The sequence below is a fragment of the Typha angustifolia genome, chromosome 2 (assembly GCF_048772165.1).
Source record: "Typha angustifolia cultivar Huaian chromosome 2, ASM4877216v1, whole genome shotgun sequence".
NCBI classification, from domain to species: Eukaryota; Viridiplantae; Streptophyta; class Magnoliopsida; order Poales; family Typhaceae; genus Typha; species Typha angustifolia.
In genome coordinates this window covers 7,712,989-7,729,242 of record NC_133240.1, presented here as the reverse complement: position 1 = coordinate 7,729,242, position 16,254 = coordinate 7,712,989, and the positions used below count along the sequence as shown (strand labels likewise).

General features: G+C 39.5%; 4 protein-coding genes across 5 annotated transcripts; 1 reads left to right on the top strand and 3 right to left on the bottom strand.

The window, feature by feature from the left end:
- Positions 1 to 944: 944 nt before the first annotated feature.
- LOC140774940 (uncharacterized) lies at positions 945 to 3,051 on the top strand. The gene is made up of 2 exons (XM_073118137.1): positions 945 to 1,593; positions 1,754 to 3,051. The coding sequence occupies exons 1-2, from the start codon at positions 1,096 to 1,098 to the stop codon at positions 2,555 to 2,557; spliced, it is 1,302 nt and encodes a 433-aa protein (XP_072974238.1). The 5' UTR covers positions 945 to 1,095; the 3' UTR covers positions 2,558 to 3,051.
- Positions 3,052 to 5,443: 2,392 nt separating this feature from the next.
- On the bottom strand, positions 5,444 to 6,778 carry LOC140775497 (uncharacterized). The gene has a single exon (XM_073118843.1). It carries the CDS (start codon positions 6,445 to 6,447, stop codon positions 5,584 to 5,586), a length of 864 nt encoding a protein of 287 aa, XP_072974944.1. The 5' UTR covers positions 6,448 to 6,778; the 3' UTR covers positions 5,444 to 5,583.
- A 1,591-nt stretch (positions 6,779 to 8,369) lies between these two features.
- LOC140775555 (uncharacterized) lies at positions 8,370 to 9,564 on the bottom strand. Its single transcript, XM_073118933.1, has one exon. It carries the CDS (start codon positions 9,317 to 9,319, stop codon positions 8,513 to 8,515), a length of 807 nt encoding a protein of 268 aa, XP_072975034.1. The 5' UTR covers positions 9,320 to 9,564; the 3' UTR covers positions 8,370 to 8,512.
- A 3,465-nt stretch (positions 9,565 to 13,029) lies between these two features.
- LOC140768673 (uncharacterized) lies at positions 13,030 to 15,633 on the bottom strand. Of its 2 annotated transcripts, XM_073109034.1 has the most exons (3): positions 15,596 to 15,633; positions 14,524 to 14,857; positions 13,030 to 14,102 (listed from the first exon to the last, which is right to left on the bottom strand). In XM_073109034.1, exons 2-3 carry the CDS (start codon positions 14,550 to 14,552, stop codon positions 13,232 to 13,234), a joined length of 900 nt encoding a protein of 299 aa, XP_072965135.1. In that variant the 5' UTR covers positions 14,553 to 14,857; positions 15,596 to 15,633; the 3' UTR covers positions 13,030 to 13,231. The 2 variants fall into 2 exon arrangements, with proteins under 2 accessions (XP_072965135.1, XP_072965144.1); XM_073109043.1 differs by lacking the exon at positions 15,596 to 15,633 and having other exon boundaries at positions 13,030 to 14,372; positions 14,524 to 15,015.
- Positions 15,634 to 16,254: the final 621 nt, after the last annotated feature.

The following is a 16,254-nucleotide window of genomic DNA, read 5'->3' as shown; positions in this document are numbered from 1 at the left end:
TTAAGAAAATTAAATCATGTAATAGTTTGATAATTTTCTATAATAATAGTCTGGTCAAAAACTCCTCGTACAATTATATTTACATATATTTAAGACTGTACCATGAAACTTTGAAGAAAAAGAAAAGTGATTAGTTTAAAGAGATAATGGCAAGTGGGACTCCTGCTGGGGAAACAAAGATAATAGGCAATAACAAGTGGGAAAAGAAAGATAATCGGGAAGCTGAATGTCATTGTTGTATTGCCTGTCGCGTATAGCCATTGATAGGTAGCCACTAGCCAACCAATAAATAGCCAGCTCTTTAACTGCTCATCTACAACCCAAACTGTAGGAATTCCTACTTGATCATCTGTTTGACGTTGCTCCACTGTGTGGGTCCCAGTTAGGTCCAAACCTAATGAATCCTATATGGGTTTTCCATACACCATTAATTAGTTAAAGATATTTTTATCCTTGGATTTGTTGATGGTTTGACGTGTGTAGTTTGTATTCCTGGAAAAATAATAGATCTTTTGAAGTGTAGGTACGGAGATAGTAGGAACGGCAGAAGGGCATGCAAAGTAAATAGAGAGTTTTCTTGCAAAAAGGAGAAAGTTATATAAATACGTTAATAGTTTGATAACCCAGTATGGAGATAATCTCGTCATTAATATTCCGGGTAAAAACGAGTCGGTTCAAGTTCGTCCAACCCACGTTTTATTCATTTCGGTCCGCACCCAATTTAAAAATTCGCAGGTGAGCTAACACGTGTCACGCAGCCGCACTCTGAGACGCGATTCTCCAACACACGGAAACCATGCAGTCTCGAACCCGCACTCCACTAAAAGACCATTTACCGTTATACTCCCTAGAAATCCCCAATTCCCACCTCCCCCGAGGAGAAAACCGTCCTTTAATTCCGCACCGCCAGTTTCCTCAGCGCCTGGACGTACTTATTAAAAGTTAAATACAGCGATATACATTATTTATAGCGTTCGCATCTGAAATCCCCATCGTTCTTCTTCGCCTCGATCCATCTCCTTCAAAACCCTAATAATCTCCTCGGCTCAACTCTAAATCTTCCATCCATGGCGGAATCCAGAACGAGATGACACGATGAGCTTCTCGACACGTAACGGCGTCTCGAAGAAGTGGATGGGATGGCGGTATTACGCTATCGTCCTATTCCCGCTCCTATTCTTCCTCTTATTCGCGTTATCTTATTCGAGCGCGAATTCGAGATTCGCCCTCTCGCCTATTCGATCTCTCCTATCCGGTAGGCTCCGCTCGGCCAGCTCCTCTCCGGAGTCGGAAGCGGATAAGAGACGGATAGGGAAGCGGGATCTGGATAAGGCCCGGATAGCGATCTGCCTCGTGGGAGGTGCGAGGAGGTTCGAGCTCACGGGCTCATCCATCGTGCGGTACTTACTAAAGCAGTATCCGAACGCCGATTTGTTTCTCCATAGTCCTCTGGATGAGGACTCGTACAAGTTTGGGATCCTCAAGGACGCTCCCCGGATCGCCGCGGTTCGGATCTTTGCTCCGGATCCTATACCGCAGACGGAGTCGCAAGTCCGTGTTCTAACTCCCAGCAACTCCCCCAATGGCATCCAGGTATGCTAAAACTCTCTCTCTCTCTGTCTCTCTCTCTCTAGCTCTATCTAGCTCTATCTCTCTATTTTTTTTTTCTCCGTCTCTCTCTCTAGCTCTATCCCTCTATTTTTTTCTCCCTCTCTCCCTCTCTAGAAGTTGTTGAGTTTGCTAATTTCGGTAGGGATTGCTACAATACTTCAATTTGGTGGAGGGGTGCATCGACATGATCAGATCGCACGAATCTCGAAACAGCGCGTCGTACGACTGGATCGTGCGGACACGGGTGGACGGTTACTGGTCCGGCCCGCTCATGCCGGAGGCGTTCCGACCGGGCGCTTACGTGGTCCCCGGAGGCTCGAAGTTCGGCGGCCTCAACGACCGGCTCGGGATCGGGGACCGCGCCACGTCGGTGGTGGCCCTCGCCAGGCTATCGCTGATACCGCGGCTGGCGTTGGCGGGGTACAACAACCTCAACTCGGAGGCAGCCTTCCAGGCCCAGCTGATCTCGGCTAACGTCACCGCCTACGAGCACCCGTTCCCCTTCTGCGTGGTGAGTAACCGCCAGTACAGTTACCCCCCCGGTCTGTACGGCGTGCCCGTGGCGTCCATGGGAAGCCGGGGCCCACTCAGCGGGGCCAAGTGCCGGCCTTGCCTGGCCGTGTGCAAGGGCTCATGCGCGGCGCAGGTGGGGAGTCAGATGGATGACGGGTGGGGATGGATCGAGTCGCGGAACGGGACGGCGGATCTCTGCGACGGGAGCGGGGAGTGGGCGGAAGGGTGGGAGAAGGTGTTCGATAAAATCGCGGGGCAGAAGGCGGCTAAGGTAAGGCGAAAGGTGGCCGAGATGAGAGAGCCGGAGTGCGTTAAGGACTTGGAGTACCTGCGGCATAGAACGGCCAAGTGGGACAGCCCAACCCCGGAGACCATTTGCGGTTTAAGCTTTGGTCACTCTAATTCCACGTCAGACAAAGTAGTCTCAGTTTAAACAGTGATAATAATTTTTTTTTTCCTTTTTCCTTTCCCTTGAGTTCATTCTTTTTAAATCTTAGAAAAAAAAAGAGGATACTTTTGGTGGTGATAAACATGAATGACATCTTTAGAGATCTGATAGGTGAACAAAGGTCAGACGTCGTTGTCGAGACACAGCTTTTAGAAATTTCCTATAGAAGAACTGCATGTGGAATTGTGGGCTCACTGTTCTCTCTTTCGTCCATCCCTTATTTTTTTATTTCCTTTTATACGAATAATGGGACCATTAAATTTGGATGCTGAGCACATGCATGATCCAATGGCAGGAGTTTCAAAGTTAAATTCCTATTTTGGGAAGGCGTCGGCTGGTGCTGAAGACGTGCATAGTGCACTCCAATTGTATGATTTAATAATCAATGTATAGAATTGTAAACTATAGAGATCATCTGTAGAGTTGAAGGGAAGCATTATTAAAGCATTATTAATGTACACACTTTGGCTTTTGTGACAGTGGTCTTACTTCCGCCCATAATGTGTCATTTGAGAACCTTTCTGTTGAGATTGTGTTGGTCTTAAATGATGGAAAGGTAAAACGCCAGTCTTTTTTTATTATTATTAGCGGTTGGTGGTCCGCATAGGTTAGGGATATACTAACCAATAATTGATATTTGGAATCTTTGCTTAAGCTGAACGGAAACATTTAAAAAAGTAAACTTTTACCATTTTATGCAGATTTCTGACAAAGTGATCAGATAAAAGGGTGCTTAAATAGTTTCAAAATACCATAATTATCAAACTATTCTTCAAAATAGCATAATTACCACTGAGATAGTAGTACTCTTTCAAAATATATATATATATATATATGGTAGTTAAATTTAACTAATCTTAAGTAAAATTAAACTTAAATTAAAATAAAAAAAATAACGATAGTCGTGCTATAAGCATGGCATGTGTCATGGTGACTCGTCGGTCATGCCATAAGAAAATGAGAGAAAAAGGTAACACTTGCGCAGTCGTCGCTCGCTCAAGCTCGCATCGAGTGACCGATAACCTCCCCTCCCCTCTCTCTCCGTGGCTAGGGCGTTTGACACAAGCAAATGGCGACGACGACAGTGAAGGCAAGCGATGACGATGAGCAACGACAACGAAGGCTAAAAGCGACGGCGAGCTCGACAACAAAGTCGATGGCGAAGTTACTAGGAGGGGTGATGTGTGGCATGTGTCGACACGGTAAGTGCCGTTGGTACGGCCATCCATGATAAAAAGATTATCTTTCTTTTGTACTAATTATTTTAAATAGTTTTAACCCCGGACAAAATTTGTTGATAAATATTCTATATTCTAGATTTCACAAAAATTAATTTTGTCATTTGTATGTGTTTGTTCACTTTAACAATAAATTGTTAGGAATATTTCTTTAAAAAGCTTACTGCAATGACAATTCTAAAGTTGTCAAAACGATTTTAGTGACAATTAATTTTTTTTAAAACATAATAATAATTATGATATATTGAAAGTTTCTACTGGCAAATATATGTAAAGCTCTCTAATATAAAATCAACGTAGACATATAACATATAGAACAAGTAATGAATTCAATAATGAAATTCATAGGATATCTTCTTGTGCTGCGTTGTCGTTCAACATGTAATTCACATTATAAACGAGTTCATTTTCCCAGAGTATATAGAGCATTTCTCACCAAGAAAAATGCTTGAGTGATGGCTATCTAGATCTAAAGATTTTTTTCATCCTTTTTAATAATCTCGAGCGCTAATTATAGGCTGAACAAAGCAATTAGTACTCATGATATGTAAATTACATATCTAGGTCAATCTTCCTAAGAAACGAACTACAATATATTTAAATTATATGAATTAATGTTTCGGTAAAAAAATTATTAAACATCAATCTCAATATATAGGAAAATCAAACACACTATTCTCAGGTTAGGTTAGGTCATGACTCATGACTAATTCTAAGTTCGATTATACTGAAAAGGTCTAAACCTAACCCAATTCGATGTAATTTTAATTACTTCAGGCCCAAACCCAATCCTTAGATCAAATAAGCTTTATAAAACTCTCTCTCTCTATATATATAATAGTAGGTTAGGTCGAGTGAGGTCTATGAGTTCTACTCATGATCTGTGTTCTGGGCTGAAGATTATTAAGAACAGAGAAGCAGTAATTGGAGCTTTAATACAGCCCGTTGGGCTTTTCCCACTATCAGGCCCAGGCTTAACTTACTAGATACACTGGCAATTGGGCAGCGATTAAGATTTTCTTCTACCAATCTTAGATCAGCATGCATGTGAAGGAATGCCAGATTAGATATTGATATCAGCCTCTTGTTGAGATCTTTTATGGTTTTAATCTCGCTTATGTATAAGATAGATTCATTGGAAGCATTCACATATTTTCTTATATGTTGCACCTGCGCCTAAGACTGGAAAAATATCTATCTAATTTGAATCACCTTCTTTGCTGTGAATTATCTACTTTTAATCTATTTTTTGGAACATAGGATAATTAACCTTAATACGAGTTACTGCACCGATAATTGGACATTTAGAGCAGCTTTGAAGAGTGAGTCTCCTGATAATTAACTGAGTTTTCAAGCAGCTAAAAATCATTAATATTGTTTTATTATCTACTTGCCTTAGTTAGAGTATGTCTGACTCTATTTCTACTTGCTCTGCTACAATACAAGTGAGGAATTCTGTAGGCAATAAATAGCGAGAATTTATCTAAATAATGATTTCAACTGAGGTGTTTCAGAGCGAAGGGTCAGTAACATTCTTACACTGAAGTCATTTCTTTCAATCAAGAAAAGAAGCAAATGGGAGTTTGATCTTTAAACAAACTAAAATTTATGTAAAAACTCTTCAAAACTGAGTATTTGATTCTTCTTCTTCTTCAATAATAGATATACATTTGGACACATGTACAAAATAATGGTAAAAGAGCCATTAGCAAATCCATAAAAATGTGGATGCTAATGATGGAGTTTAAATGGGTAGAGAGGCTCATGGAATCTTTATAAACTTTGGATGTTAAGAAGAGAGACCCTGCTTTGAATCAGTCTCCTGAACAAGCATTCTAATCCCATCTCGAGATTGTTTAGCATACTCTCCAGTGTCTTCAATTGGTTTTCGACCTTCAGGACCCTTCCATCATCAGTATCTTTGCAAGAACAAAATGCTAAATCTATGCTGCGCATGTAATTAGTATCCATGTCCTCCCCCTCGCAGGCAACCTTCCTCTTGTTCGTCACCTTTGAGACGAAAGACCATCTAGTAGCCTTGGAACTTTTCGAAGCAGAGAAGGAGGCGATAACTGATTGAAGTGTGTAGATGGTAACTTCCTTTGCTTCTTTCAGAATTCTAGTAAGATCATCATCAGAAGTAGAACAAGAAACTGATGTGCCATTCATTTGCTTCAGTAATCTGTAGCAATTCTTGACATCCTTCTGGGCCTTCTTTCCAAAACGAATGTAAGAATTCACCTTAATTTTGATATCTGTCTCTCGTCGTCGAAGGGCCAACTGAAGGTCTTGAACCTGCTCTTTTATTCTGGCAAAGCTATCTCGCATGATGCCACAAAGATCCAAGACCTTCACAGACACCTCAAGCTCCTCTTCCAACCATTTTCTTTGATGTGGATGGCAGAGAGCTTCTCGGTTGTGAGGCAAGCGAAGAAGCTCATCTATGCAGTTGTATAGTTCTCCTAGCCCTCTCAGCCCATCGCATGTTGTTAGCGCTGACGGAGCGGACAAAGCCATATAATTCTTCATCTTCTGTAGCTCTTCTTTGATGGTGTGAGCAAGGGGATGAGATCCTAAAGGTGCACTGAATGATCGAACATGGCGAGGTTGAACTGGAAATTCGGCAAAAGATGCCATCTTTGATATGAAGACACTAGCTTGAATGGCAATCGAAAGGCAAGAAAGAGAAGGATGATGATCTTGGATTGATCCTTGATTTTCAGAACCCCTTACTTATATACCAGATACCTAAAACAGCCTGGAGAGACAAGTAGAATCTGGCCAACTAAGCTTCACTTTTGTTGTCATCAGCCTGCAGGGGGGAATTTGCTATGTTTCTTCCAGGCAGGTAGCAACTTGTCTGGTGCCAGATCCATATTACAGGGGTTGGTTCTGTCATCAGACCTGCAGTTTTAATGTATTGATGTCAATTGCACGAGGGTCATATACCTGCTAGTGTTGACAAAACCCTGTAAGGTTTCCAACAAATTCAGTTAGATGCCTTATCATATATTGAAATATGAACTGTAATCCGATAGCTATTAGGCATGACTGCAAAGGAAAAAAAAATTGCAGCAAAAAACATATGACAAGCAAGGTCAATTCACAATGTCAACAGTCTGTTTTCCTTCTTTGTTCATTTATCAGAATTACATCCGGGGATCAAATCAGAAGCCCTCAAGTAGACCATGGTATGAAAACTCTACTACGAAAAAAGAGTGAACAGAGAGATATTCCAACAAAGAATTAATAATTTTCAGGAATAAGTTAGTTGGAAGTATATATATGTGAGAAAATTGTAAGTTTAACATGTCAATAATTCCATCATTCAATATTATAAGTTCAGCACACTGATTTTGCAATGGGCCACTTATCCCCATTACCTGAAACAAATTGCGATCATTGCTTTTCCTTTAGTTCAAGAATTGAATTGATTCCTGACTCTTCTTCGTCGTAGGTGATCATACATGTTTCAATTATTAGCAGCAAAGATCCCCCACATAAGACCCATATGTTGCTCCACAGCCTCTTAGGATGAATCACAAGCAACATAAAGATGCTGCTGCTTCTTTGGTCCTATGCACATAGGGAGCGTGAAGTTTCTCTAGCAATGCTTCAAACTGTCCCTACATCTATAATAAGGATCACTCCATGCAAAGTAAAATAAAATCAGGTCTGTACTCTGTAGACAGCTTTTCTTCAAGTCATCAAATGAGTAAACTCATACATGTATGATGAATGTAAGATGACATCAGTGGAAAAACAGAAGTCTGCATGCATCAATACCTTTGAATCGCCTCATGCCACCTTAGGTCGCAACCCATGCTTTTAGGGAAATCTCTGTCAATATCAATGACATTTTAGATCTATAAAACCTTAATCCAAAAGTTATTATATCTAATGCCTCATTTAAGGTCCGTAATTGTCTCTTTGTCAGCATGTAATAAAGGAGACCCTCTAGTGTCATAAAAAGTAATCAATGTTCTTCAGACCAAGGAACAGAGTGCAATAAGAAAATAAGAATACCAATTTTCAGAGAAATCAAAGACTAGAGCAGCTAAAAAGATCTATGAACATATATTTCTAAACAAATAACTAATATTAAGCACTTCCAGAAAATAAAAAACGAAGTATATAACTATCAGTAAGGAGACGTTGAGGATAAGAGAATAAGGAATTACAAGGGTTATAGATACAAAATGAGACTACTCAAGAATACATGTATATTTTTTTGAGAAACTACTTAACCAAATCATACGGTTGAGAGAACCCTCGAAGAGGATAAATCGTTAAGCTAAAATATGCTTCGGATAGATCTCAGTTCTGTCCTTTATTAACATAACTAATGATATGCCCCTACCTATACAGATCATTGGGGAAAAATAAAGTGAGGCGGTTCTAAGAGTTAACTATGTAGTTTTCAACAAAAACATTATCAAGTATTATTTCGCAAGCTTAACGGCAATGATTAAGCCATTCTCTGTACTATTAATTACAATGCATATAGTCATGGTAAATTATCATCCAAGTTGAGAGTGACACGAAACTTTGCATTGATGCAAGCTTAAGTATATATCATTTGAGGAAGAACAACAAAGTATACAATATCAAACTTATGCACATGGGAAAATTTCGAAGGTGATGAACCAATCCTTCAAAAAATTGGATGGCTATCACTGGATATTGGAGATCTAAAGGAATTTTATGAGCTAAGGATGTTTAGAAGAGAAACTCGACTTTGGATCATTCGTCTGAACAAACATTCCAATCCCCTTTCTAGACCTTCAATGCTGACCTCCAATGTCTGCAATTCCTTTTGCACCTTCACTATCTTCCCCTCATCATCCTTGAAGGAATAAGGAAAGAACAAGGCATCATCCTCATCCTCTCCTTCCTCGCATGTCACTTTCCTCTTGTGCAATGTCCTTGAGATAAGAGACCACTTGCTAGTCTTCGGTTTCACCATTCTTGTGGACAAGAATGTCAAAATGGTCTGGAGGAATGAGATAGTGATCTCTCTTGCTTCTGTCAATAGGCAAATTGCATTTGATAGACCTTGGTCTTCTTTGATGGTAGAATTTGCTCCAGACTTGCTACATATCTGCTTCTTGATATCCTTGTTTGCCTTCTTCCCTGATCGAATATAAGCTTGTACTTTGCTTTCAATAGCTGCATCTCCTCGTCGCAAGGCTGATCTAATATCTTGAACATGCTCTTTCATGGCAGCCAAGTTATCCTTCATTCCACCACAAAGGTCCAACAATCTGATAGAGCCTTCCAGCTCCACTTCTACCAATTCCTTTTTCTGGGATTGATTGCTTGGTAAGCGAAGAAACTCCTCGATGCATCTGTACAAATCTCCGAGCCCCATGAGCCCATCGCACATCATCTGGGCTGTTAAGGGGGATGAATTCATGCAAGCCCTCAACTTGTGGAGCTCTTCTTCAACCTTGAGATAGGCGGAGTGAGATCTTGACGGCAAGCTGACGGATCGGATATGGCAAGCCATCTTTTGGTCTAGGTAACAGAGACTGTTTTAGTCTGAAACAATTGAAGGGCAAGAGAAGGAAGTGGTTGTTCCATTTGATCCATGAGCTCCTCTCTATTTATAAACCATCAAGAAACCTTTGAGATGAGGAGACACCGAGAATCTTGTGAAAAGTGGGTCTTGTAGTCACTACCACAAACATCTCGTGTGCATTTATTCATTGTTAACGTTGTCATGCTTCAACTACTAGCTGCAATGATCCACCAAACGAGATCATATTATGGACTGGTGGTAGACCCAACTAAGCCTTCATTGACGAGGAGACACCAAGAATCTCTCTCTCTCTCTCTCTCTCTCTCTCTCTCTCTCTCTCTCTCTCTCATGTCTATGTGGGCGTTGGTGCTCAACGTGATTCTTGTAGCCATTACCACGAACAGAGTGTCACCTTCATGTTTCAGCTGCAACAAGCTTATGATGCGGCGGCTTTAATCAAAGCATTTTGGAAATATAGTAAAGCATATGTATATTATATTTTCTTGCATGTATACTCCTCAAAAGCTCCTTATGTTCTTATATATCCCTCCAAATTTCGTATTTGCATGAGTACTCTTAAAAATCTATTGTTTTTGCATGAATGCCCTCTTAATTACTTTCCAATAATTATATGTTAAAATTTGAAGCATTTAATAGGTGATATAAAAAAAGATGCTCTTATTTGAGAGTAATGTATCCAAAAAAGAATAAGAGATCAAATTTTAATTTAACTTTCATGGGTATGCCAATATATAATATATATATAAAACGTAATTTTCCATATCAATTTACTAAAGCAGATAAACGAATATGAAACAATACTGGCAGGCAAAGAGCTATAAAGATCAATTGAGGCCTCAAAATTTTAAAACCTATGAATTGTGAATTTAAACAAAATAATATCTATTATTATGAGAAGTTGCTCAATAAAGAATAACACATTGCCCGGAAATCATTCATGTAACTGCGAAAAGGAAGTAAACCACAAGGCTAAAATAAACATATAGTGTCAAAATTGAGCAGTCTTATGAGGAATGTAATCATCACCGGGAATATCATCCAGAACATAATTGTGAATCTGTCACAGGATTTGGAGCTGGAATATCTCTACAAGCAATAATCGATATCTAATCATAACTTCATAAGCTATTCCCCGAGTCATTAGGAACTGACGAGCAAAAGACAACGCATAAGAGTATTAGTAGGAAACCAAGTCAACAATGGGAAGGACCCTTGTATATAATCAAATGTTTGACATTAATTACAACGGTATATGGTACATCAAATTTGCGTACAAAATTGGAAGAACTCATAACGATTGATGAATCCTATAAAAGATGGATTCCAATCATCGGATATTGGATGAATAAGGCGTAATGAGATCTTTTTATGAGCTAAGGATATTCAGAAGAGCAACTCTGGTTTGGATCAGCCTCCTGAATAAGGATTCTACTCCACTCTCTAGACCTCCAATGCTGACCTCTAATGACATCAATTGCTTTTGGCCTTTGGTAGGCTTCCATCATCCAAATCCTTGCAGAAGTAAGAAGACAACGCAAAGATCTCATCCTCTTGCTCCTCATTGCGTGCCACTTTCTGCTTGTGAAACATCTTTGAGACAGGAGACCACTTGCTAGTCTTCGGCTCGACAATTCGTGTCGACAAGAAGGACAGAGCAGATTGGAGGATAGAGACGATGAGCTCCCTTGCTTCTATCAACAATCTAACGACTGTTGAAAGATCATTGTCGTCTTTGATGAGCGAAATAGGTCCACACTTATTACGCGTCTGCTTCTTAATATCCTTGTTTCCCTTCTTTGTGAGACGAATGAAAGCTCGAAGTTTGCTTTCAATTGCAGAAGCTGCTTCTCTTCGAAGAGCACATTGGAGGTCTTGGATGCATATCCTCATTGCACCGAAGTTATCCTGCAGTGCCCCGCAGAGGTCCAGGAATCTGACAGACACTTCAAGTTCCTCCTCCAGCCATTTCTTACACTGTGGATGGGAGACAATATTTTGGTTGCTTGGCAAGCAGAAAAGCTCCTCAATGCGCACATACAAATCTCTGACCCCTTTCAACGCATCACACATCATCTGCGGTGCTGAGGAGGAAGCTGCACAAGCCTTTAGCTTCTGCAGCTCTTTGAGTACAAGGGGATTAGGACTTGAGGGAAGGCTGGCAGATCGGAGGTGGCAACCCATCTTTGCGCCGTAATGTTGCAAGGACTCTTTTCTATCAAGGTAACTCAAGGAGTGAAACAGAGATGGAATGGTGAGATTCGAAGCTTGGCTCCCTCTACTTATAAACCGAAATCAGAACCGCAAGACACCAAGAATCTCAGCAACCAAGCTTCCATGTGCTGTCGATGCAGGTCTTTGTCTGCAGCGTGATTCTTGTAGCCAATTTTGCAAACAATTTGTATTCTTTAATTTTTCTTGAGTACAAGAGATGGTTGGGCATCTTCATAATTCAAGGCCATAATGTTCCAAAAAAAAAAACCTTTAATGATTTCATAAGAAAACCTTATATAATGCAAAAATCGGGATTCTTCAGTACCAGCAACATCTCAATTAGCAAGACTGCATGAGCTGTCCATGTGGGTCTGGGTCTGCAATGGGCTTCTTGTAGCCATTACCATGAACAGCTCGTGTTCATTTCTTTCTTCTCAGGATCGCTGTGAATTAGATGCCCTACACTTCTTCATTTTCCGAGCTGTCATGCTCCAATTGTTAGCAGCAAGATCTTGTAGCCATCACTGCACGAGCATCATATGTTAGGTGGTGGATCCAAGAGATGATATAAATATTAGCAATTTAGCAGCAGACTACCCACCAGAACGTATTTCCTGTCGGTGTTCTGTTGATTAAAAGAAGCAGTGACAACTTTCATGGCGATTATAGCATCAGAAATTGGTCTTCTTGCAAATCAGTAATGCATCTACCAGCTCTCCCTCACCTTCAGATGATTTACGTGCATCTCATCAAACAATAAGACTAAGACTACGTAAGCGATGGTCCAAAGAGAGCCCAAGTAGGCATAATAAAATGTCCAATTTACATGCAATCATCTTATTCATTCTTCGAGTACCAGGCTTCCCCTTTTTTTTCTCCCCTCTTCTTATGAATCAAGGAATAGTATCATGTTGCACGAAGACTTAGAATGTCTTCTGCTATAAGAACTGTGATCTAACATGATAAAAGAAAAAAAATTCAGTTTTCTGATATGGACTTAAAATATGCATAATCAGAAAGAATAGCTGTTAAAGGAACAAACAACAACAAGAATGTAATTCCCAGGCAGGCAAACACTAGATATCACTAAAATTAGGGAGCACACATCAATACTGAAGTTGTAAGAAGATAGGCAGTGTAACATAAACAGGATAATAAATACACTTGTGGAGGAAAAATAATGTTAACGATGCATATAGAATTGCTTTAGAAGCATCATTCCGGAAGATGCAAAATAATTAAATTGAAGGATCAAGTATGCTAATTATCTGTAATCTTCTTGATGAGTACCTTTATCAGTGCTTAAATGATAGGTTTCTATCCATATAAGGGTTTTTAACACAATTTTGTGCTAGAACAGCATCCAACAATTTTGTCAAATCTTTAAAGAACACAGGTTAGGAAAAATACCTATACACCATAAAATTTCTACATGAAAATGAAAAGTATTTCATAAGCTAGTACAAGCAAAAGATGAAGCATGAAAATGTTACAAGTATCAACTAACAGAAAAATCCCTGTATTTTTATAAGATAAAGTATCTGATTTCAACTGTGACAATTTTCAATTGTAGACAGAGGCAGAATTGACACTGATCAGAATCCTTTAAAAGGCAGATTCTGATCATTGATCACAAGAAGTACAAGGTCTGAGACTCTGAGCACACTTTTACAAGCTAAGCGTATTTAGTAGAGAAACTCTACTTCGGATTAGTTGCCTGAATAGACATTCTAATCCATTCTCAAGACCTCCAATGCTGAGCTTGAATATCTGCAATTGCTTTTGAGCCCTCACAACCTTCTCGTCATTCAAATCCTTGCATGAAAAAGAAGCAAAGATGAAGATATCATCATCTTCTTGCTCTTCCTCGCATGCCACTTTCCTCTTACTTAATGCCTTTGAGACAAGAGACCACTTGCTAGTCTTTGGTTTGACCATTTTCTTCGACAAGAATGACAGAACAGATTGGAGGAGAGAGATGGTGATTTCCCTTGCTTCAGTCAACAGTCTAACTACAATAAAAAGATCATTATCCGATTTGTTCTGAGAAATATATCCACACTTGTCACCCATCTGCTTCTTGACATCCTTGTTTGCCTTCTTCGTGAACCGGATGTAGGCTTGAAATTTGCGCTCAATAGCTGAAGCTCCTTCTCTGCGTAGAGCAGATTGCAAGTCTTGAATGTGCATTTTCATTGCACCCAAGTTATCCCGCATTGTCCCGCAGAGGTCTAGCAATTTAACTGATCCTTCAAGTTCTTCCTCCACCCATTTATTTTGTTGTGGGTGGGAGAGACCATTTTGATTGCTTGGCAAGCAGAAAAGCTCTTCGATGCATTCATACAAATATATGATCCCTTTCAATGCATCACACATCATCTGAGCTGTTAAGGAGGAGGAAGCTGCACAAGCCTTTAGCTTCTGCAGCTCTTCTTCAACCTTGAGCACAAGGGAATTGGGTCTCGTGGGCAAGCTGATGGATCGCAGGTGGCAAGCCATTTTTTCGCTGTAAGCGTGTAAGAACTCTTTTCCTGTATGGCTATTGAAGAAGAGAGAAAGGAGAGATTGTTCAAGTGATTGGCTTGATCCATGGACTTCCCCCTACTTATAAACAAAACTAAGAACCAATAATGTATACATGTAGTTAGATGAGGAGACACAGAGAACTTAATAAGAACCCAAACTCCCATGTGCTATCAATGTAGGTCCTGCTCTTGTACGTGGTTCTTTCAGACATGATTGCAAACAGGTTGTCTTCTTTAATATTTGCTTAATGCAACAGATTGCATGGAAGCCTGACATTTCCCCGCTGTCCAGGGCAATCATGTTTCAATTATAAGCAGCAAGATCGGCAGAACGAGTGCCATAATTTGGTGTTGAATTGAATCCAAAAGGAAAAAGGAAATTCGCCAATAGTTTTAAAGAAACAACCATTTAATGATAGAATCAGTATTCATTACCAGGAACGTTTCAGTAGGTGAGCTCGCATGTGGTGTCAATATGGGTCCCGCTCTGCAGCATAGTTCTTGTAGCCATTTCCACAAACAGGTCGTATTCACTTCTTTGTTCTTTACTAATCCATGTGAATTGGGTGCCCTGCACTTGTTCAAGACTTCGTCGTTCCGGGCTGTCATGTTTCGATTATTAGCAGCGAAAAAGTCTTGTAGCCATTACCGCACGAGCATCATATGTTTGGTGGCGGATCGAAGAAATTACTCAATTATTAGCAGCAAACAACTCCCAAAGCCTATTCCCTCGTGCTCTTATATTGGTCGAAACAAGCGGCGACAACATCTGCATAGCCAATTAGCCATTATAGCTGCATCGGTATTGTTTTCTTCCTTTTTCCTTTTTCTATAATACAATTTGAGCCTGAACCATTTCATAAGTTGGAAAATTCCAAATAACGCCCTATGTTTCATCATTTTCCAATTAACAACCCGTCATTTTATCACCCAACCCTCCTTTTTTTCAATATATTTTTCTTCCGACATGTGAGTTAACGTCTTAACCCAACCATTTTTAAACAGATGGGTATCAAACAAGAATTACCCTCCATTTTGTTTTAAGGGCTTATAACCAATATTTATGGTTAGGCCCTCTTTTCATTTCTTATGGGTTTGGCTTGAAGAAAGAGACTAGATTATGATTAAAATGGAGAGTTTTGATTTGGTGTGGTAGGATAAGGTGATTAGATTTTAAAAGAAGTTTTAATTTGGCGAAGCGGGGTTTGTTAAGATATGACTTGAAAAGGGTTTAGTTAGTGTCTTATCCCTCTCATTAGTTCGGCTAGAGTTGCGTTAGGGAAGGGGAGAGAAGGAGGTCATCGGCGACGGAGAAGAAAGGCGGCAGCCAAACCCTAGTAAAGCTAGGCTCGATTTTTTTTCCTTGGAGTGAGGTAGAACATAGGAAATGGTTCATTTGAGGTAAATATAAAGAACCTTATAAAATGTCTAGTCATGTGGAAGTGAAGAATGAATTTGTTAGACAAGTGATTATAGAAAAGTATTTAAACAAGAAAAAAGAGATTACTTTTCTCTCGCCATTATAAGAATTACATGGAGTCGTTCTCCTTTAGCTTTCTCTCCTTTTGCCATTGCAGGAATATCACACCCCCTGCGTAATTGAATTCATGGTTAAGGAACAATTCGAAGTGATAATACCTTTGGATACAAAATTAGAGCTGTTGCTAATAAACATACGAACATTTCCATGAAGATAGAGCTTCAGCATGTAGGAAATGTAAGAAAACTTAAGAACTGTGACTAACAGTCTAACATGATATAACAGAACTTTCAGCTTTCTTATATGGACTTAAACTTAAAAAAGATAATGATGGAAGACTAGAGCAGAAAACATCAATTTAACATATACAGAATATCAATAAGAGTAAGTAGCCCACATCAAAACTCAGGTTAAAGATACATATACAGGATAATTGTAAACTTGTGAAGGAAAAAGTTAATGATACATATACAACTGTACAGTCTTCTCAGTTACTACCTTTATTAGCATTTAGATGATATGTTTCCAACCAAGGGTTGAAAACATAATTTAGGACATCAACCAAAAATTCTGTAATATATTTAGAGGACTCGAGTTAGAATATATCTTCAAGTTAATATATCTAAAAGAAAAGTATTTCACGAGCCAATACAAGCGAAAGATGAAGCAATAAATCATTTCATGAA